The sequence below is a fragment of the Oncorhynchus tshawytscha genome, linkage group LG08 (assembly GCF_018296145.1).
Source record: "Oncorhynchus tshawytscha isolate Ot180627B linkage group LG08, Otsh_v2.0, whole genome shotgun sequence".
In the NCBI taxonomy this organism is placed as follows: Eukaryota; Metazoa; Chordata; class Actinopteri; order Salmoniformes; family Salmonidae; genus Oncorhynchus; species Oncorhynchus tshawytscha.
This window is the reverse complement of record NC_056436.1, coordinates 22,939,612-22,962,168: the sequence shown is the minus strand read 5'-3', so window position 1 is coordinate 22,962,168 and position 22,557 is coordinate 22,939,612. Positions and strand designations below refer to the sequence as shown.

At 49.2% G+C, this 22,557-nt stretch overlaps 1 protein-coding gene across 4 annotated transcripts in view; it reads right to left on the bottom strand.

Annotated features, from left to right (window-relative positions):
- Positions 1-22,557, bottom strand: part of LOC112232721 (homeobox protein Meis2) — a 121,967-nt gene that overhangs the window by 20,179 nt on the left and 79,231 nt on the right. For all 4 annotated transcript variants that reach the window (XM_042325345.1, XM_042325343.1, XM_042325346.1 and 1 more), the window contains exon 9: positions 19,001-19,077. In XM_042325345.1, the coding sequence (XP_042181279.1) occupies positions 19,001-19,077 (77 nt within the window). The remainder of the gene's footprint in view (positions 1-19,000; positions 19,078-22,557) is intronic.

Below are 22,557 nucleotides of genomic sequence, written 5' to 3'. Positions count from 1 at the left end.
AAGGAAGATTCACTGGTCTGATGAAACCAATATTGAACATTTGTCTGGAGGAAACCTGGCACCATTCCTATGGTGAAGCATGGTGGTGGCAACATCATGCTGTGGGGAAGTTTTCACCAGCAGGAATGGGACACTAGTCAGGATCAAGGGGAAGATGAACACGGAAAAGTACAGAGAGATCCTTGATGAAAACCTGCCCCACAGCACTCAGGACCTCAGACTGGGGTGAAGGTTCACCTTCCAACAGGACAACGACCCTAAGCACACAGACAATGCAGTATTCGCTTCGGGCAGTGAGACCAATATGTCTTACTCTATCCACAAAGACACCCTCACAACGCAACATCCCCCCAAAATGACTCAACTGTCCACTTTAGGGAGGTTACCCCTGGGCCCTCCTCCCTGTGGGGTGAGGCAGGTGGTAGTGGGGCTGACCCCTGTGGTAGGTCCAGCCTCAACTGCTGACTGTCTGTCAAAACCACCTCCTGTGGCCAATGGCTGGGGCCACAGGGCCAGGAAGCTCAAGGTTGTCGCTACTTTGATCCGGATAGCAGCAGTAGCTGCTGCTCCTCACACAGCCACGACTTTGTTCCTCCGTTACTCCTCTCTTCTCCCTACTCTGTCTCGCCCCTTGGCACAAAACCCACGTTAACCACTGGAAATCCAGAGAAAAATTGGGAAAGAAAATAAAGCAAAAACACGAGGGGGAAATAGAGGAGGGAAAAAAGGAAAAAAACTCTCCAGTTTCTCTTCCCCGCAACATCAACAAGCTCTGACAACTGCAACAGGGTTTTTTCCGGCAGGGCTCTCAGGCATCTCCTTTTGACGCTTCGCCCTGCCCTTCTTTTTAAAGAGATATGATAGTTATTGTTCAAATCCAAATGGAATGGACCACGGCCAATCCTGCCCCGGGCGTCAACACACCTGTATGAAAGAGGCCTTTTGTAGCAACCCGGCAACCCTGCTAACCTGCACCTAGCTCTACCAGTTTTTAGGCTGTTAAGGAGGGGGAAGAATGCACGCCGCTGTCTCTCTCTCTCTCCTTCTATCTCTCTTTCTTTCTCTCTCTTCGCTCAGAAGGCACCCTAATCACTCCCCTTATTAATCCCCTTTCTTCTCCAGGCAGTCACATTTGCTCTGGAATGTTTTTACTAGTGCTATTATTGTTGATTATCACCAGCAGAGGAGGGACTAGGGAGAGGAGTTGGTCTACATCCTCTTGTTAGCCCTCAGTCTCTATCCTCCTCTGGATTTCTCTTATTAACATGCATAGGTGCACTAAAGGTATTCCTACCCCTGTCTGGGCAAACTGAGGCTCAGGGGGAACAACAGCTGTGTTTTCCCTTGTTTGAAGTGGAATTAAAAACATCCAGCACATGTCAATATTAGCCTCTGTCAAGGATCTCTGGCGCGGGCCATGTGACAGAGGTCTTCAGCGCTGGAAGGAAACTCTTCACTCCTCAAATTCCAGCCTCTCACCTTTAGGGTTGGCCAGGGTTCTCCGTTTCATGCTGGGCCAGCATGAAATACCACAGGCACACGCTGGCAATATACATACACACACAGACACACACTGCCTCAAACACGTAGGAAAAGAACACATCCAAACAGAGAGAGATAAGTACACGCATACTGGAACATGGTTAGGCTTCTTTTTCTCGATGTGTCTCAGTGTGTGGGTGTGTTTCCTCCAGCCCATATGTTGAGTTGCCTCCCTCCCCTCTCCCTTTTTCCTAAAAAGCACCAGCGCAGGTCAGAACCCTCAGAGCACCTGGGGCCAGTCAACTGGTCTCTGTCATTTAATTCCAGCCCAGCGACCAGGGTAAGACTCCACAAAACGTCTCAATTATCTGCCTTTTATTGACTCCACAGAGAGATAGAAAAAGGGAGAGAGTCCTCCACTACCATTACTGTGGTCCACACACACACAGGGAGAGAGTCCTCCACTACCATTACTGTGGTCCACACACACACAGGGAGAGAGTCCTCCTCCTCCACTACCATTACTGTGGTCCACACACACACAGGGAGAGAGTCCTCCACTACCATTACTGTGGTCCACACACACGCACGCACGCACGCACGCACGCACGCGCACGCACGCACGCACGCACGCACGCACGCACGCACGCACGCACGCACGCACGCACGCACGCACGCACGCACGCACGCACGCACACACACACACACACACACACACACACACACACACACACACACACACACACACACACACACACACACACACACACACACACACACACACACACTAGACCCAGCCCCACAAAGGAGTGTTCGCGAGGTCGCCCACCCGCCCCCATTCTCTGTGCTCTACAGAGAGCCTCCCCTGCCCCTGCCATGCCGCTCCTGCTTTCCCTTTTCCCCACAATGCCCAGCGTGCTGGGGCCCTTTGTGTGTCTCCGTGGGGAGTTCAGGTATAATCTCTGTTTTAGACGCCGCCCTCACCTCTAGTCGTGGGGCGCTATCGCACAAATATGGGCCTTTTTTCTTTCTCTCATCTGCCGCTCTTCTCTCCTTCCTTTCACTCTGTCCCTTTCACTTTTTCTCTCTGTCCTCAGTAATCGAGAGAAAGAGATTGCGCAACTCTCAACTCCCTCTCTCCCCCTTACTGTCAGATATGAAACGGGGCAACTTTGTAGATTACCAGGGGAAACATGACAGAGGAGTGAGATTTTTAACAAAATGTAGTGTCAATTTAATGCATAGTCTAGGCAACACAAGTGTCTGCGGCATGCCAGCCAGAAAGGAAATAAGGCCAATCTATTTGCTTTGCTTCATATCAAACGTCTATTCCCCCTCTCTGGGTTATGAGACTATAATAGGCTCTCAGCTCAGCTCCGGCTGCTCCTAGAAGAGGGGGCCTGCAGAGAGGCTTCAACCCTGTGTGTTCTCCTTAAGCAACACACACACACGTACTCACACCCACACACACATAAACACGAAAGCGTGCACACACACACACACACACACACACACACACACACACACACACACACACACACACACACACACACTACTGATATTAATTTGCATGTGGAAGAGACAGAAACACAGAGCCAGTGGGAGGCTGGAAGGGTGCCCCCATTAAAAAATGTTCTTTCTCCCTCTCGTTTTTTTCTCACACTCCCTTACTAGTAACCATGACTTTACGGCAGTGAAAATGCACAGCAGTTTGAGCAATTAAGGAGTGACACCTAAATCTGTCTGGGAGACTGCCTGGGTTCCCCAATGCCAGGACTCTGAGCTTCTGCTCCTTCTGCTCTCGTGGTGTTAAAGAAGTATCGGGAGTGATTAAAAACGTGTGTGAGTGGTGTGTGGCAGAGTGTGTGAGACACAGGTAGGGAATGAGTCTGTGTGTAGTATTTTGTCTGTGTTTGTGACTGTGAAAGCCATCAGTCAAATATTGCAGGCCCTCTGACTCTCTTAAATAATTAATTGAACCCTCAATCACGAGAAACACACACGCAGACGGACACACTCTCAGAAAGCACCGTTTAGGGGTAGAAAGCCAGACATCAGTGTTAGAAATAGATTTGTTGGGAAGGCTGGCAGCAGGGAGAGAGAGAGAGAGAGAGAGAGCGAGAGAGAGAGAGAGAGAGAGAGAGAGAGAGAGAGAGAGGGGATGTGAGAGGGGGAGCATGCTTTCTGTAAAACATAGAAGGAACAATAGACAGAGAAAGAGAGAGGGAAGAAAGAGATTCAGATGAAGAGAGAGAGAGAGAGAGGGAAGAGAGAGAGAGAGAGAGAGAGAGAGAGAGAGAGAGAAAGATAGGGAGAGAGAAAGAGAAAGAAAAAGAGAGAGAGAGAAAGAGGGAGGGAGGGAGAGCTGTCCCCAGAGGACTAAACAACCTGCAGTTGTTGCTGCAGTTGTTGCTACAGTATGTGGAAGGGAGTGTTTCACAGGCTAACAGTGGTGCATTGGAGGGTGCTTTGAACTTGGTGGGGCTGCGTGTGTATGTGTATGTGTGGAGGGTAAAGGTGACCAGGTGTGACAGAGAGTCCCTGGGGCTGTTGTGTTAGGGAGCCAGAGCGAACAGGAGACATACAGGAGCTCCTTCTTTATCTGTCCATCTAAACCCAGTGAACCTAAGACAGTTATTCTCTCTCTGTCCAGGCCTGCTCTCTACCTCTCTACCTCTTTCTCTCTCGCTCTCTGTGTCCAGGCCTGCTCTCTACCTCTCTACCTCTTTCCCTCTCGCTCTCTGTGTCCAGGCCTGCTCTCTACCTCTCTCTACCTCTCTCTCTCTTTCTGTCCAGGCCTGCTCTCTACCTCTCTCTCTACCTCTTTCTCTCTCGCTCTCTGTGTCCAGGCCTGCTCTCTACCTCTCTCTACCTCTCTCTCTCTTTCTGTCCAGGCCTGCTCTCTACCTCTCTCTCTCTCTCTGTCCAGGCCTGCTCTCTACCTCTCTCTCTACCTCTTTCTCTCTCGCTCTCTGTGTCCAGGCCTGCTCTCTACCTCTCTCTCTCTCTCTATGTCTAGGCCTGCTCTCTACCTCTCTACCTCTTTCTCTCTCGCTCTCTGTGTCCAGGCCTGCTCTCTACCTCTCTACCTCTTTCTCTCTCGCTCTCTGTGTCCAGGCCTGCTCTCTACCTCTCTCTACCTCTCTCTCTCTTTCTGTCCAGGCCTGCTCTCTACCTCTCTCTCTACCTCTTTCTCTCTCGCTCTCTGTGTCCAGGCCTGCTCTCTACCTCTCTCTCTCTTTCTGTCCAGGCCTGCTCTCTACCTCTCTCTCTCTCTCTGTCCAGGCCTGCTCTCTACCTCTCTCTCTACCTCTTTCTCTCTCACTCTCTGTGTCCAGGCCTGCTCTCTACCTCTCTCTCTCTCTATGTCTAGGCCTGCTCTCTACCTCTCTCTCTACCTCTTTCTCTCTCGCTCTCTGTGTCCAGGCCTGCTCTCTACCTCTCTCTCTACCTCTTTCTCTCTCGCTCTCTCTGTCCAGGCATGCTCTCTACCTCTCTCTCTACCTCTTTCTCTCTCACTCTCTGTGTCCAGGCAGGCTCTCTACCTCTCTCTACCTCTCTCTCTCTTTCTGTCCAGGCCTGCTCTCTACCTCTCTCTACCTCTCTCTCTCTTTCTGTCCAGGCCTGCTCTCTACCTCTCTCTCTACCTCTTTCTCTCTCGCTCTCTGTGTCCAGGCCTGCTCTCTACCTCTCTCTCTACCTCTTTCTCTCTCGCTCTCTCTGTCCAGGCCTGCTCTCTACCTCTCTCTCTCTCCCTTTCTGTCCAGGCCTGCTCTCTACCTCTCTCTCTCTCACTTTCTGTGTCCAGGCCTGCTCTCTACCTCTCTCTCTCTTTCTGTCCAGGCATGCTCTCTACCTCTCTCTCTCTTTCTGTCCAGACATGCTCTCTACCTCTCGCTCTCTCTCTTTCTGTCCAGGCCTGCTCTCTACGTCTCTCTCTCTCTCTTTCTGTCCAGCCCTGCTCTCTACCTCTCTCTCTCTCCCTTTCTGTCCAGGCCTGCTCTCTACCTCTCTCTCTCTCCCTTTCTGTCCAGGCCTGCTCTCTACCTCTCTCTTTCTGTCCAGGCCTGCTCTCTACCTCTCTCTTTCTGTCCAGGCCTGCTCTCTACCTCTCTCTTTCTGTCCAGGCCTGCTCTCTACCTCTCTCTTTCTGTCCAGACATGCTCTCTACCTCTCGCTCTCTCTCTTTCTGTCCAGGCCTGCTCTCTACCTCTCTCTTTCTGTCCAGACATGCTCTCTACCTCTCGCTCTCTCTCTTTCTGTCCAGGCCTGCTCTCTACGTCTCTCTCTCTCTCTTTCTGTCCAGGCCTGCTCTCTACCTCTCTCTCTCTCTTTCTGTCCAGGCCTGCTCTCTACCTCTCTCTCTCTCTTTCTGTCCAGGCCTGCTCTCTACCTCTCTCTCTCTCTCTCTCTCTTTCTGTCCAGACATCCTCTCCACCTCTCACTCTCCCTCTCTCTCTCACTCTCTCTTTATCTCTCTGACCCTCTTCCTGTCTAACTCCTGGAGTGGTGTCAATTCTGAACGCTACCTAGTACCCCCCTACTCCACCTATCTTTCCGTCATTATCTCTCTGTATATCTCTCTCTTTCCTAGCACCATTGTAATCACATCCACAACAACCTTAATGTATTATTTATTCATGTTTTGTGCATAATGTACGGCTGGGTGCGCTATGGCTGCGAGGCAAGGTGCCTGCGATGCCAATAACCCCATCATGGAGGACCCTATAAATCAATACAGGGCTTTGTTTGTTTAAATGAGATTTACTAGAGTTCCGCTTGTTATGGATGAAGTATCAATAAAATAAGTGCCAAGCGCCCCCCCCCCTTGATGAAGTTATCAGAGGAAGCTGGAGGTATTAAACCAGAACTATTATGCAGAGCCTGGCTTAGGGAGAGAAAGAGAGGCTCACAATGAGGCCCTTATCAGTATAATCTGGGATTTTCCCCCAGCCTTATGAATATTTATCTCCCCCATTACTACCGATGATGTTTCAATTGCACCTTGCACTGAACATGTGCAGGATGCCACATCTCCTCCTGCTTACAGTGGCTCTCAACGCGGAGAGAGACGTCGTTGTTGTCCATAGACCCAGACATCACTAGCCACGTTATCTTAGGGACATCAACATCAGTGTAATCTGTGTTCATTAGTAAGGTCTGGTGGGTCTGATGATGAGAAACAAAACTACTTCTCATACATTTCGTCTCTCTGCAATACTGTATGCATCACATCACTGATTCTGATCCCAGACTTGTATCAATTCCAATGCCTGTTCTATTGGTGCTTGACATTGGTAGCAAATGCTGGACTTTAGTGCTACATAACAGGACAATATTTCAGGCCTTTCCAGCTGTAGTGTCTGAAAGCCCACGGAGAAACCATTCATCCCAATGAGCTCTAAAGGCAAATAGAAGCTCATAAATAGAGATTTGACTGTATAGACTTTACATTTTATTGGCCAGGGAACCCTCTAACCCAGGAAGGGAGGAAAAGATGGAGAGAGAGGGGATGGAGAGAGAGAGAGAGAGAGAGAGAGAGAGAGAGAGAGAGAGAGAGAGAGAGAGAGAGAGAGAGAGAGAGAGAGAGAGAGAGAGAGAGAGAGAGAGAGAGAGAGAGAGAGAGAGAGAGAGAGAGAGAGAGAGAGAGAGAGAGAGAGAGAGAGAGAGAGAGAGAGAGAGAGAGAGAGAGAGAGAGAGAGAGAGAGAGAGAGAGAGAGAGAGAGAGAGAGAGAGAGAGAGAGAGAGAGAGAGAGAGAGAGAGAGAGAGAGAGAGAGAGAGAGAGAGAGAGAGAGAGAGAGAGAGAGAGAGAGAGAGAGAGAGAGAGAGAGAGAGAGAGAGAGAGAGAGAGAGAGAGAGAGAGAGAGAGAGAGAGAGAGAGAGAGAGAGAGAGAGAGAGAGAGAGAGAGAGAGAGAGAGAGAGAGAGAGAGAGAGAGAGAGAGAGAGAGAGAGAGAGAGAGAGAGAGAGAGAGAGAGAGAGAGAGAGAGAGAGAGAGAGAGAGAGAGAGAGAGAGAGAGAGAGAGAGAGCAGGGTCACAACTCTTGCTGATATTCTAGTATGTGACATCTTCGCTTGTTTGCTGCTGCTCATTAACAAACAATACAGCTGTGAAATTGGTTTAATGACAAAGTAATAAAATTGCTATTCTGCTCACAGATGGCCCCAGGCACTGAGAGATTCTGCCAGGCTTACACTGGTTGGCCGGGCGCATTCTGCTGCTTATTCATGAAAACGGCATCCTTCACTTTTTCTCTCTTCCCTCGTGCTTTCTTTTTTAAACTGTCTACCTGCAAATGAAATAAATTAACCTCCTTTTCTCCCTTGTATTCTCCATGAATTCTCTCTCATCCACTCTCTGTCACCCTTTTGCTCTCTGCTTGTGTGCGTATATCTCTCTTGCGTATATATCTCTCTAGTTCTCGCTCTTTCCAGCTCTTACCCCTGAACAGAAATTACCACCTTAAAATAAAAAGGAGTCTCGCCCACGCAAAGGCAGCTCGACTTCATTTCAAACGCAGAGCCCTTGTTATTAAACAACCCACCAATAAAACCAAGCCATTGAGGAATAAAAGAGCCAAAAGGAGAAGAGAAGTACAAAGACACCCCCCTCCCCTCTCTTTCTCGCCCCCTCTCCCTCTCCCTCGCCCCCTCTCTCCCTCTCCCTCGCCCCCTCTTCCTTCCTTGCCTGGCTTCTCCTAGCACGGTTGCCTTGTTCTGACATTTCTACAGCTCTCTCTGGAAAGGATGGACTTAGTTACCAAAAGAAAAGGCTTCATTTTTCTATGATCAGCTGAACGTGCTTTTATTAAACAGCCCTCTGTTTTTCAGAACTCACCTCTAACACAGAGGTGGGCACCTCTCTCACCCCGTGACCATGGCGTGGTGGGCGCACCGTGCCAGCCTACGACCCAATTTGGTCCTTCCTACCCAGACAGGTGGACACTGTGTTGTTAATCTCACCGAACCATCACAGTTGGCACTGCTACCCATGACACACAGAGGCAGACACAATGCCACACACATTAATCAGCTGTGAAAGCACTTACTGTACGCATGTTACGCTAATGCCTGAGTGTGAGAACCGTGTGTGTGTTTGGCACTTTAAATGGATATATGGGTGTGTCTGTGTGTGACTAGCCTTTAGTCTCTCATTCAGCCACCCTTAGCAAAACGATTAACCAAATAAAACTGATACACGACACAAGAGGGATTCTGTTCTGGCAATAATCAAAAATGTGTTTTTATCCTCCCAAACACGGAAAATTGCTTGACTAAAGTGGGATTAATATTACAGCTTTATCAAATGATCCTGGAGGAAGGGGGGTGTTGGGGGGGTGAGGCACTTGGGATCCGACAACAGAGTCAATTCTGCTAATTAACTGCCAATTAGCGGTCCCTAAATGAGAGGATCATGGTGCCTGTGTTGGCAGCGCCCGGTAAGCACACACAGAAACACACACAAGCAAGCACACACACACACACACACACACACACACACACACACACACACACACACACACACACACACACACACACACACACACACACACACACACACAGGGAGAGATAGAGATAGACATCCACCTGGCAGCTCCACACTCCAGCTGTATATTTAGAAGTCCAGGAGCACAAGATGGCCACCGTTGGGACTCCCAGTTCGCAGCCAAAAAAAGGCCTGACATTTCCATCTGGGTCAAAGTTAAATGGATAACCAGCAACTTCAGTCAACTATCCCACCAATGCAGGAGAAAGAGAGGGTGAGAGAGGTTGAGGAAGAGAAACAGAGAGAGAAGAAGAGAGGGTGGAAAGGAACTCAAATGCCTCTCTGTAAAACCCCAAAATGCTTAGATGAGTGAGAGGATATAAAAAACACAAGACGGTGTCGGGCCAATTTCATATTTTTACATTTGGAAAATATTAGTTATTATTTAGCATTTCATAACAGCTCCTCACGCCAAGATGGAATGTCGTAAAAAATGGTAAAAATCATAAAAGGCCCTCTTTCTAAGTGCCTCATTGGGCTTTCTCAAGGGGGAGGAAAAAGCTTGCAGTAAGTAAAGTAACAAAAGCTGGCCTTAGTCTTCTTTTCATCCACCAGACACCACTATAGACACATGTTGTGTATCCAGTTCATCCACACCACTAATAAGATGTTGCATGTGAATCTAAAGCAGCATATGGCTCTCTACTGTGAGTCCAAGTCTGAGGGAGGGAGGGATGGATGGGGGGGGTAGCATGCTGAGAAGGGAGTTCCACTGCAGTCAGGCTAGATGCTAGCTAGCACACTAACTACAGTACGACAGGCTTGACTACAGCGAGCAGAATGCGAGAATAAAAATCGAAACTTTACTGACTCTGGCAGGATGGGGGGAAAAACGGCGTGGTGCGGTCCAAGACTGTGACATCACTCAACACTTTCTAGGGGTGCAGACCCCCATATCCCCCCCTCGAAAGCCCCCCGTATCACCTCACTTTGCCTCTCCTAGATCCTAGAGATACCATCAGCCTGACAATCACCAGCCTTGGCATCAATGGGCACTTGGCGCCATGGTTTGCCAGATATCCATCTCCTTATCATGTGACCTGTGTTCTGACAGGGGCCAAAGGTTGTACCAGATCTGCCCCTGTGTCTTAATAACTCACTCATTGTACTCCTTGCTGTTGCTAATTAGAGCCTCTCTCTGTGTGTGTGTGTGTGTGTGTGTGTGTGTGTGTGTGTGTGTGTGTGTGTGTGTGTGTGTGTGTGTGTGTGTGTGTGTGTGTGTTTGTGTGTTTTCGCCAGTGACGAGTCGGAGAAGTAGAAATCGTGTGTGGCTCAGTGCTCCAGTGCAATGACACTCAGTCATTATGGCCTCAGAGCCATGCTCTCTCTCTCTCTCTCTCTCTCCCTCTGTTTCTCTCACTCTGACTCTCTCTGTTTCTCTCTCTCTCTGACTCTCTCTATTTCTCTCACTCTCTCCTTCACTCTCTCTCTCTTTTTCTCTCTCTCCCTCTCTCTGACTCTCTCTATTCTCTCCCTCTCTCGCTCTCACTCTAACTGTCTCTCTTTTTCTATCTCTCTCTCTCTCTCTCTCTCTCTCTCTCCCTCCCTCCCTCCCTCCCTCCCTCCCTCCCTCCCTCCCTCCCTCCCTTGTGCCATGGACATGTCCTTCCTGCCTGTGAGATGAGGGAATAATGAGGGTGTTGCTCTCTTCTGTCTTCTGTCATCGGAATCATCTTTCAATGGCTGAGTAATAACCCAGAATGTGTGTGTGTGTGTGTGTGTGTGTGTGTGTGTGTGTGTGTGTGTGTGTGTGTGTGTGTGTGTGTGTGTGAGGGTAAATAATGGCAGGGTCAGTGTGTTGATGGTGGTGAGAGGGGGTATGTCATGCTGAGCCTGATGCTGAGACATGAAAGGATCCGGTCAGGCCCCATTTAGCCCAGATTGATAGAAGGACACAGAGCTGTTGCATTCTGCTCATAATGACAACTGCAGCTGGATTCTATATTGTGGATTCTTGCCTCCAGTCCCCGCGCTGTTCCAAGGCATCTCAACCTGAGCCAAGGCCTGCAGATTCACCTCCTCTGCTAGGCAGAACCTGTAGTCACGATCCTCACCCTCCTTTTCAATTTCAATTAAATGCTACAATGTTTTCTGACCACTCCCCAATACCGTTAGCATGATGCTAATCTCCAGACACTAAGCAGAACAAACAAGGCACTAACTAATGGTAAACTAATGTTCCCACTACACTGTATACACAGTGTCTACTCTACAAACACAGAGGGTGCAGTGTCACTCTAACTACTAACACACACAGTGTATGAGGAACAATTAACCCCACCTCCTCCATTGCAAATCAGTGCAGTGACTAAGTGTACTTTAACCGGAACCTTTTGTTCCATATTAGCAGCACTAAGCTAATGGGGTGTTGGTGGTATAAGCAAACAGGTGAGGTTGCTAGCTAATGCAGGTGACACATATTTGCTACCAGCTAGCACTTAGCATAGTTTTAGCCTATTAGCTTGCAGGTCTAATACATTGTAAAGCCTTGTCTTTCTAGGGGTAGGGGGGGTACCCTTGGGACCCACCTATCCAGTTGTGGTGAGGGGCAGGTAAGTGTGCAGGGGGAGGTTCGTGAAGGGCTTAGCAGGGTGAGATGGAGAGAGAAGGAGATGTGCCGTCCATTGACACTACACAGAGCGCCCTTGTGCCCTCCTTGGGTAGCGATTGTGCCGGCGGACAAAGCCGTGATTCAGCACACCCTTACCCAAGGGAGAGAGCTGGAAACTGAAGACGGCAGTCGTCCCTCATTCTCCCTCTCTTTTCCCTCCCTGTGTCTATCTTCTCTGTCGCGAGCCAATGACCCGGCAGCGCCCCAAATCAAAGGGAAGCAGCACACAATGCACTCACTCGGCCCGCCAGGAATTTCAGAGGCCTTTTTATTTCTGGCCCCATCAACAGGAATTTCATATGCTGAAATATCCTCTGTCATATCCTGGGTGGAAGGAGGAACCATCTCTTAGGCTCCTGGCCCTGTGAGGAAACGACACCAGTCCAGAGGGAGAGGGGCCTGTGGGCCGAGGGGATGGGGCCCAAACAAAGGGATATTTAGCTCTAACTCACCACACCTTCATGCCTGGTTATAAAAACAAAACTCAGCGCATCCTATCTGTGGCTCATCTTTCGTGCCCCGTAAAACACCCCAAAACATGGTGGTGGCTCCCCTTGACTCACCTCGACTGCACAATGCCACCGGAGACATGCCCACAGCAGTCCCAATAAGCCCCTCTTTATTTGTGGAAACATATTCCTGATGTGTTTTTGTTAGCTAGCAGAAACATATAAGTGCAACAAAGGCATTTTCAGCCTGTTTAGAAATGAATCGGTGACATTTCGTGTGGCTGGGGTTTGGACATCAAGGCCTCTATGAATGGAGACACTATCTATCTGTCTCTCTCTGTCGCTATTTCTCTCTCTCTCTCTCTCTCTCTCTCTCTCTCTCTTTCTCTCATTCCTCTCAGGTTAGTAGAGTATTTCTGCATTAATCACCATGACACAGGCAAGGCAACTCAATTTTCTGCTCCTGTAGGTAAGGTGCGTGGCGTCTCGAAACAGCGGCACGGCGATGCATGAAAAAGGCAAGCAGGGGCTAATCTTTGGTTACTGGTGTAATTGAAATGCTATCCACACTGTAGGGGGCATTAAAGTCTGATAACAGCGGTTCCTGTGGCCAATTTAAGTAGCTTGACTTCTGCTAAAAGAGAGAGAGAGGGGGGAGAAAAAATGGTCTGACAGATAAGGCAGACAAACTGAACTAATTCTCCAGGCATGTTTCTCATTGTGATCCAGGAAAAATGAGAAAATAAATGAATCATGGAACCAAAAAAAATCTATTGACCCTCGGGTGTCTTGTCAGGCTGGGAGTGTGATAAACCTAAAAGCTTGCTTAATGTCGGCCCGCCTGTACCCGACAGATAGAGCACTTTGTAAATGAACCCGCTTTGATAAATATATTAAGGAAAGCTGCGAATAAAAGGCAGGGACTTCTCATTTGTAAATAGAACCCTCGCTACATGGAATTAGAATGATAAAATGGGGTTCCATGTAATTAAGTTTGTGTAAGACCTGAAATCCGTGCAAATACCTTCCCAGAATTCTGAAAGGAAGTTGTCAGTTCAATTAATCTGAACATCACCCCGAGAATGAACTGAACAAAATGAAGCCTCAGATAAAACCTGGCTAGTATTTGGATAAGTAATTCCTGTATCATTTCTTTGCTTCTGTGATCATTTTATTTAATCCACCACCCCCAGTTATATGCTAAGCCATCTATAAAGAGACTGCTGGCCAGGCCACCGAAACCTTAATCCACCATATAGCATGTTTAACATGGGGTGGGGGCGGCTGGCGGGTTTGGCTTGTGTGGCGGTGCTGGTGGTACTGGTAGTGGAAGTAAGGTGGGGGGGTAGTGTATTCTGGTGGTATTGGTAGTGGAGGTAAGGTAAGGTGGGGGGGTAGTGTATTCTGGTGGTATTGGTAGTGGAGGTAAGGTGGGGGTAGTGTATTCTGGTGGTATTGGTAGTGGAAGTAAGGTGGGGGGTAGTGTATTCTGGTGGTATTGGTAGTGGAGGTAAGGTAAGGTGGGGGGTAGTGTATTCTGGTGGTATTGGTAGTGGAGGTAAGGTGGGGGGGGTAGTGTATGATCTGGTGGTATTGGTAGTGAAGGTAAGGTGGGGGGTAGTGTGTGATCTGGTGGTATTGGTAGTAAGGTGGGGGTAGTGTATTCTGGTGGTGTTGGAAGTGGAGGTAAGGTGGGCGGGGTAGTGTATTCTGGTGGTATTGGTAGTGGAGGTAAAGTAAGGTGGGGGGTAGTGTATTCTGGTGGTATTGGTAGTGGAGGTAGGGCGGGGGTAGTGTGTGATCTGGTGGTATTGGTAGTAAGGTGGGGGTAGTGTATTCTGGTGGTATTGGTAGTGGAGGTAAGGTGGGGGGTTGTGTATTCTGGTGGTATTGGAAGTGGAGGTAAGGTGGGGGTAGTTTATTCTGGTGGTATTTGTAGTGGAGGTCAGGTGGGGGGTAGTGTATGATCTGGTTGTATTGATAGTGGAGGTAAGGTGGGGGTAGTGTATTCTGGTGATATTGGTAGTGGATGTAAGGTGGGGGGTAGTGTATGATCTCGTTGTATTGGAAGTGGAGGTAAAGTGTGGGGTAGTGTATTCTGGTGGTATTGGTAGTGGAGGTAAGGTAAGGTGGGGGGTAGTGTATGATCTGTTGGTATTGGTAGTGGAGATAAGGTGGGGGTGGTGTATTCTGGTGGTATTTGTAGTGGAGGTAAGGTAAGGTGGGGGGGGTAGTGTATGATCTGGTGGAATTGGTGGTGGAGGTAAGGTGGGGGGGGTAGTGTTTGATCTGGTGGTATTGGTAGTGGAGGTAAGGTGGGGGGTAGTGTATGATCCGGTGGTATTGGTAGTGGAGGTAAGGTGGGGGGTCGTGTATTCTGGTGGTATTGGTAGTGGAGATAAGGTGGGGGGTAGTGTATGAACTGGTGGTATTGGTAGTGGAGGTAAGGGAAGGTGGGGGGTAGTGTATGATCTGGTGGTATTGGTAGTTGAGGTAAGGTGGGGGGTAGTGTATGATCTGGTGGTATTGGTAGTGGAGGTAAGGTGGGAGGTAGCGTATGATCTGGTTGAATTGGAAGTGGAGGTAAAGTGGGGGTAGTGTATTCTGGTGGAATTGGTATTGGAGGTAAGGTAAGGTGCGGGGTGGTGTATGATCTGATGGAATTGGTAGTGGAGGTAAGGTGGGGGGTAGTGTATGATCTGGTGGTATTGGTAGTGGCGGTAAGGTGGGGGTAGTGTATTCTGGTGGTATTCGTAGTGGAGGTAAGGTGGGGGGTAATGTATTCTGGTGGTATTGGTAGTGGCGGTAAGGTGGGGGTAGTGTATTCTGGTGGTATTCGTAGTGGAGGTAAGGTGGGGGGTAATGTATTCTGGTGGTATTGGTAGTGGAGGTAAGGTGGGGGTAGTATATTCTGGTGGTATTGGTAGTGGAGGTAAGGTAAGATGGGGGTAGTGTATTCTGGTGGTATTGGAAGTGGAGGTATGGTGGGGGGTAGTATATGATCTGGTGGTATTGACAGTGGAGGTAAGGTGGGGGGTAGTGTATTCTGGTGGTATTGGTAGTGGAGGTAAGGTGGGGGGTTGTGTATTCTGGTGGTATTGGAAGTGGAGGTAAGGTGGGGGGTAGTATATGATCTGGTGGTATTGACAGTGGAGGTAAGGTGGGGGGTAGTGTATTCTGGTGGTATTGGTAGTGGAGGTAAGGTGGGGGTTGTGTATTCTGGTGGTATTGGAAGTGGAGGTAAGGTGGGGGTAGTTTATTCTGTTGGTATTTGTAGTGGAGGTCAGGTGGGGGTAGTGTATGATCTGGTTGTATTGATAGTGGAGGTAAGGTGGGGGTAGTGTATTCTGGTGATATTGGTAGTGGATGTAAGGTGGGGGTAGTGTATTGGTAGTGGAGGTAAGGTGGGGGTAGTGTATTCTGGTGGTATTGGTAGTGGAGGTAAGGTGGGGGTAGTGTATTGGTAGTGGAGGTAAGGTGGGGGTAGTGTATTCTGGTGGTATTGGTAGTGGAGGTAAGGTGGGGGGTAGTGTATTCTGGTGGTATTGGTAGTGGAGGTAAGGTGGGGGGTAGTGTATTCTGGTGGTATTGGTAGTGGAGGTAAGGTGGGGTGTAGTGTATTATGGTGGTATTGGTAGTGGAGGTAAGGTGGGGGTAGTGTATTCTGGTGGTATTGGTAGTGGAGGTAAGGTGGGGGTAGTGTATTCTGGTGGTATTGGTAGTGGAGGTAAGGTGGGGGTAGTGTATTCTGGTGGTATTGGTAGTGGAGGTAAGGTGGGGGTAGTGTATTCTGGTGGTATTGGTAGTGGAGGTAAGGTGGGGGGTAGTGTATTCTGGTGGTATTGGTAGTGGAGGTAAGGTGGGGGGTAGTGTATTGGTAGTGGAGGTAAGGTGGGGGTAGTGTATTCTGGTGGTATTGGTAGTGGAGGTAAGGTGGGGGGTAGTGTATTGGTAGTGGAGGTAAGGTGGGGGTAGTGTATTCTGGTGGTATTGGTAGTGGAGGTAAGGTGGGGGTAGTGTATTCTGGTGGTATTGGTAGTGGAGGTAAGGTGGGGGTAGTGTATTCTGGTGGTATTGGTAGTGGAGGTAAGGTGGGGGGTAGTGTATTATGGTGGTATTGGTAGTGGAGGTAAGGTGGGGGGTAGTGTATTATGGTGGTATTGGTAGTGGAGGTAAGGTGGGGGGTAGTGTATTATGGTGGTATTGGTAGTGGAGGTAAGGTGGGGGGTAGTGTATTATGGTGGTATTGGTAGTGGAGGTAAGGTGGGGGTAGTGTATTATGGTGGTGTTGGTAGTGGAGGTAAGGTGGGGGTAGTGTATTATGGTGGTATTGGTAGTGGAGGTAAGGTGGGGGTAGTGTATTATGGTGGTATTGGTAGTGGAGGTAAGGTGGGGGTAGTGTATTATGGTGGTATTGGTAGTGGAGGTAAGGTGGGGGTAGTGTATTATGGTGGTATTGGTAGTGGAGGTAAGGTGGGGGGTAGTGTATTCTGGTGGTATTGGTAGTGGAGGTAAGGTGGGGGTAGTGTATTCTGGTGGTATTGGTAGTGGAGGTAAGGTGGGGGTAGTGTATTATGGTGGTATTGGTAGTGGAGGTAAGGTGGGGGTAGTGTATTATGGTGGTATTGGTAGTGGAGGTAAGGTGGGGGTAGTGTATTCTGGTGGTATTGGTAGTGGAGGTAAGGTGGGGGGTAGTGTATTCTGGTGGTATTGGTAGTGGAGGTAAGGTGGGGGTAGTGTATTGGTAGTGGAGGTAAGGTGGGGGTAGTGTATTGGTAGTGGAGGTAAGGTGGGGGTAGTGTATTATGGTGGTATTGGTAGTGGAGGTAAGGTGGGGGTAGTGTATTCTGGTGGTATTGGTAGTGGAGGTAAGGTGGGGGTAGTGTATTATGGTGGTATTGGTAGTGGAGGTAAGGTGGGGGGTAGTGTATTATGGTGGTATTGGTAGTGGAGGTAAGGTGGGGGTAGTGTATTATGGTGGTATTGGTAGTGGAGGTAAGGTGGGGGTAGTGTATTATGGTGGTATTGGTAGTGGAGGTAAGGTGGGGGTAGTGTATTCTGGTGGTATTCGTAGTGGAGGTAAGGTGGGGGGTAGTGTATTCTGGTGGTATTGGTAGTGGAGGTAAGGTGGCGGGTAGTGTATTATGGTGGTATTGGTAGTGGAGGTAAGGTGGGGTGTAGTGTATTATGGTGGTATTGGTAGTGGAGGTAAGGTGGGGGTAGTGTATTATGGTGGTATTGGTAGTGGAGGTAAGGTGGGGGTCGTGTATTATGGTGGTATTGGTAGTGGAGGTAAGGTGGGGGTAGTGTATTCTGGTGGTATTGGTAGTGGAGGTAAGGTGGGGGTAGTGTATTATGGTGGTATTGGTAGTGGAGGTAAGGTGGGGGTAGTGTATTATGGTGGTATTGGTAGTGGAGGTAAGGTGGGGGTAGTGTATTATGGTGGTATTGGTAGTGGAGGTAAAGTGGGGGTAGTGTATTATGGTGGTATTGGTAGTGGAGGTAAGGTGGGGGTAGTGTATTATGGTGGTATTGGTAGTGGAGGTAAGGTGGGGGTAGTGTATTGGTAGTGGAGGTAAGGTGGGGGTAGTGTATTATGGTGGTATTGGTAGTGGAGGTAAGGTGGGGGTAGTGTATTATGGTGGTATTGGTAGTGGAGGTAAGGTGGGGGGTAGTGTATTATGGTGGTATTGGTAGTGGAGGTAAGGTGGGGGTAGTGTATTCTGGTGGTATTGGTAGTGGAGGTAAGGTGGGGGTAGTGTATTATGGTGGTATTGGTAGTGGAGGTAAGGTGGGGGTAGTGTATTATGGTGGTATTGGTAGTGGAGGTAAGGTGGGGGTAGTGTATTATGGTGGTATTGGTAGTGGAGGTAAGGTGGGGGTAGTGTATTATGGTGGTATTGGTAGTGGAGGTAAGGTGGGGGTAGTGTATTGGTAGTGGAGGTAAGGTGGGGGGGGGTAGTGTATTGGTAGTGGAGGTAAGGTGGGGGTAGTGTATTGGTAGTGGAGGTAAGGTGGGGGTAGTGTATTGGTAGTGGAGGTAAGGTGGGGGTAGTGTATTGGTAGTGGAGGTAAGGTGGGGGTAGTGTATTGGTAGTGGAGGTAAGGTGGGGGTAGTGTATTGGTAGTGGAGGTAAGGTGGGGGGTAGTGTATTGGTAGTGGAGGTAAGGTGGGGGTAGTGTATTGGTAGTGGAGGTAAGGTGGGGGTAGTGTATTGGTAGTGGAGTTAAGGTGGGGGTAGTGTATTCTGGTGGTATTGGTAGTGGAGGTAAGGTGGGGGTAGTGTATTCTGGTGGTATTGGTAGTGGAGGTAAGGTGGGGGTAGTGTATTATGGTGGTATTGGTAGTGGAGTTAAGGTGGGGGTAGTGTATTGGTAGTGGAGGTAAGGTGGGGGTAGTGTATTGGTAGTGGAGGTAAGGTGGGGGTAGTGTATTGGTAGTGGAGGTAAGGTGGGGGTAGTGTATTGGTAGTGGAGGTAAGGTGGGGGTAGTGTATTGGTAGTGGAGGTAAGGTGGGGGTAGTGTATTGGTAGTGGAGGTAAGGTGGGGGGTAGTGTATGATCTCTCCTTTTTGCTTTAACCATATCAAAGTGAATATATGTATATCAAACAGCAGAGACCTGTGACTTAATGCTAAACACTTTGTAGATAAAGCCGTAACATCCTGATAGCTCGCATTCAGGGATGCCACAGAGATAGTGTGTGTGTGTGTTTGTATGTGTGTGTGTGTTTGTATCTGTCTGTGTGTGAGTATGTGTGTGTTCGGAGGGGGGAGTGTACATAAACGGTTTTCACACTTTAGGAGTCTTAGCCGTCTTGGCTGCCAAGTGGGAAGAGGGAGGAAAAGGCTTTTGAAAATGAAAGGCAGAGCGATGCTGGTGGCAGAGATAGGATATGAAGACTTGACTCACCAGTTGTTTACTTGTAAGATGGTGAGGCCTGTGTCTTGGGCTAGCTGCTTTTTCTGTTCTTCAGAAGGGTACGGGTGCTACAAGAGAAAGACAGAGAGATAGACGAGATGGGTTTTCTTTGTACAACGAGATGAACATAAATATTCATGTAGCACATAACACAGAAAAAGAGAGAGAGTGAGCCGAGGCTTGGATGTTGTATCTCCCAGTCTTTATTATGTACAGGTGCATTACATTCTGTGTGTTCTGGTATAACATGTATTGTTTAGGTGAATACTATACATTCCCATGAGCTACACCCAACCTGCCCCTCCCTATGTATAGACATGACATACAAAGCACACATAAACACCCACATATGAACACACACACACACACTAACTGCACAAATCAGTGCAAACTTGTGAAGAGTTGGCCAAACAAGTTTGTCAAAACTGACGACTGTGATAACCCTTCCCCATCCCCTCCCACACACACACTGACAAGACTCAAACACACACACACACACACACACACACACACACACACACACACACACACACACACACACACACACACACACACACACACACACACACACACACACACACACACACACACACACACACACACACAGCCTCTCTCCCCTCAATCTCCAGTGTCTTAGAGTGCCTTTTGTAATACAATATAACAGAATGAGTGGGTGAAGATCTGACTATATTCATTTCTTCCCTGAATGTCTAAAGGAAAAATATGCTACTGGGATGTCTGTTTCACAGAGAGCAGTTGAAAGCAGCACCTGAGAGCAACAGAACAGGGTGCTAGGAAATGTCTCTTCTCTCTTGCCAACACTTCTACCTGCAAATGTAATTCTCTGAGTGGAGCTGCAATGATACTGTCTGTGTTAGTTTCAATATAGCAAATATGAGATGATATAAATGGCAGACCTTGGACCTGTTGTGTCTGTCTCCCTGCTCTCGCTACAACAGTGATCGCTGGTGACAGATGTCTTTAAGGGACAGATTAGGCTATGCGTTTCATTCAGCCGCTCCGCACACACATACATGTATGTGAAACACACACACACACATACATGTATGTGTAACAGTATAACTTTAGACCGTCCCCTGCCCATACCCGGGCGCGAACCAGGGACCCTCTGCACACATCAACAACAGTCACCCTCGAAGCATCGTTACCCATTGCTCCACAAAAGGCATGGCCCTTGCAGAGCAAGGGGAACAACTACTTCAAGGTCTCAGAGCAAGTGACGTCACCGATTGAAATGCTATTTAGCGCGCACCGCTAACTAAGCTAACAGTTTCACATCCGTTACATATGCATGGCATGCATGCACACACGACACACACAGGGGTGTAAAAGGAGACACCTTAATCCTACACATTTTTGGGATGAAAATCCATCGACACCCACTTTACCCTCTCCCACCCCTCCTCCCTCTCCCTCTCCCACCCCTCCCTATCTCCTCCCTTTCCCTTCCCCCTCCTCCCTCTCCTACCCTTCCTCCCTCCTCCCTCTCCCCACCCCTCCCACCCTCCTCCTCCCTCTCCCACCCTTCCTCCCTCCTCCCACCTCTCCCTCCTCCCCTCCTCCCTCTCCCACCCTTCCTTCCTCCCTCCTCCCTCCCTCCTCCTTCTCCCACCCTCCCTCCTCCGTCTCCCACCGCTCTTCCCTCTCCCACCCCTTCCCTCTTCCCTCTCCCACCCTTCCTCCCTTCCTCCCTCCTCCCTCTCCCCCCCCTCTCCCCACCCTTCCTCCCTCCTCCCACCTCTCCCCCTCCTCCTTCTAGCACCCTTCCTCCCTCTCCCTCTCCCACCCCTCCTCCCTCTACCACCCCTCCTCCGTATCCCACCGATCCTCCCTCTCCCTCTCCCACCCCTCTTCCCTCTCCGCCCTTCCTCCCTCCTCCCTCTCCCACCCTCCTCCCACCCCCCTCTTCCCTCTCCACCCCTCCTTCCTCTCCCTCTCCCACCCCTCCTCCCTCTCCCACCCCTTCTCCCTCTCCCACCCTTCCTCCCTCTCCCACCCCTCCCTCCCTCCCTCCCTCCCTCTCCCACCCCTCCTTCCTCTCTCACCCTTCCTCCCTCTCCCACCCCCCTCCTCTCCCACCCCTCCTCCCTCTCCCACCCCTCCTCCCTCCTCTTCTCCCACCCCCTCCTCCCTCTCCCACCCCTCCTCCCTCCTCCTCTCCCATCCCTCCTACCTCTCCCTCTCCCCCCCTCCCTCTCCCACCCCTCCTCCCTCTCCCACAACAACCTTTACTTTGTTTCTTCCACCAGACCGGTTCAGGAAATGAATATGACAGCAACTTCTAGCAATGTCAGTTTGACCCTATACTTTTCAATATAACATTACTTCAAAATGGAATTGTTGCTCAATAACCATTTCCTAATTTACAGCTACAACAATATACACAATATAATAGATCTTGTTCTATCCTCTCAGTAGAACAAACACTAGAACATTTCTTCAGGTAACATTGTCTGTCTCAATTTGCCCATTTGAATGAAATGAAAGAAGAGAAAACATTTGAGGAATGTGCTCAATAACAAACAGGGCTGGGATTGGACAAATAATGACCCCAGGCTGCAAGGAGGATTCATCTGATTTCTACTTGTGTATGCAGTCCCTTTTAATATGCTAAAATCATTAACTAAGAAAGATGATAATGCTTACATAGAAATACATTGTTTGATTGCCAGGTGCTGACATTACCTTGGCTGAGTCAGTCAGGGCTTTTTTTCTCTGTGTGTGTGTGTGTGTGTGTGTGTTTCTACCTTTATGTTTGTTTTTTCCCTTTCATCCCTGCACAACAGCATGTAATAAGAGTAGGGACCTTTCCTCCCTCTCCCTCCACTCTCAGTTTGCCTGGCTTTTTCACATTAGCAATGACCTCGGCCACACACACACACACACACACACACACACACACACACACACACACACACACACACACACACACACACACTAATGGGGAGTGGCAGTGAGGAGAGCAGACAGGGCCAGATTGGAAATGGGAGTGGGTCATTTACATTGTATTAAGGTTTCCTCAGCCTCTCAGGCTCAGACCCCGTCATCAATCGCCCCACTGTCAGCCGGGCCGGGTGATAAATACAGCGGGCCGTGTCACGCCGTGGCCAGCAGAACCACATAATAAATGGTTTGAACAAACAAAAAAGATGCCTCATCAAGGAGAGTGGGGATGTTAAAGCCCCTTGCTGCAAAAAGCTCTGAGTAAGGAGATTTACTCTGACCACATAGACACAACACTAAAAAATCCTATTCCTCCACCAGACCCCCCGCCCCACATACACTATACTCACACACACACACACACACACACACACACACACACACACACACACACACACACACACACACACACACACACACACACACACACACACACACACACACACACACACACACACACACACACACAGTGTCTTACAGTTTACAGCCACCCCCTATTCATTCTTCCAGATCCCCTCCTCCCTCTCTCTTGTTCCCTACTGTTTTTATGACTGAGAGACTGCAGGCCACCCACACGTTAACGT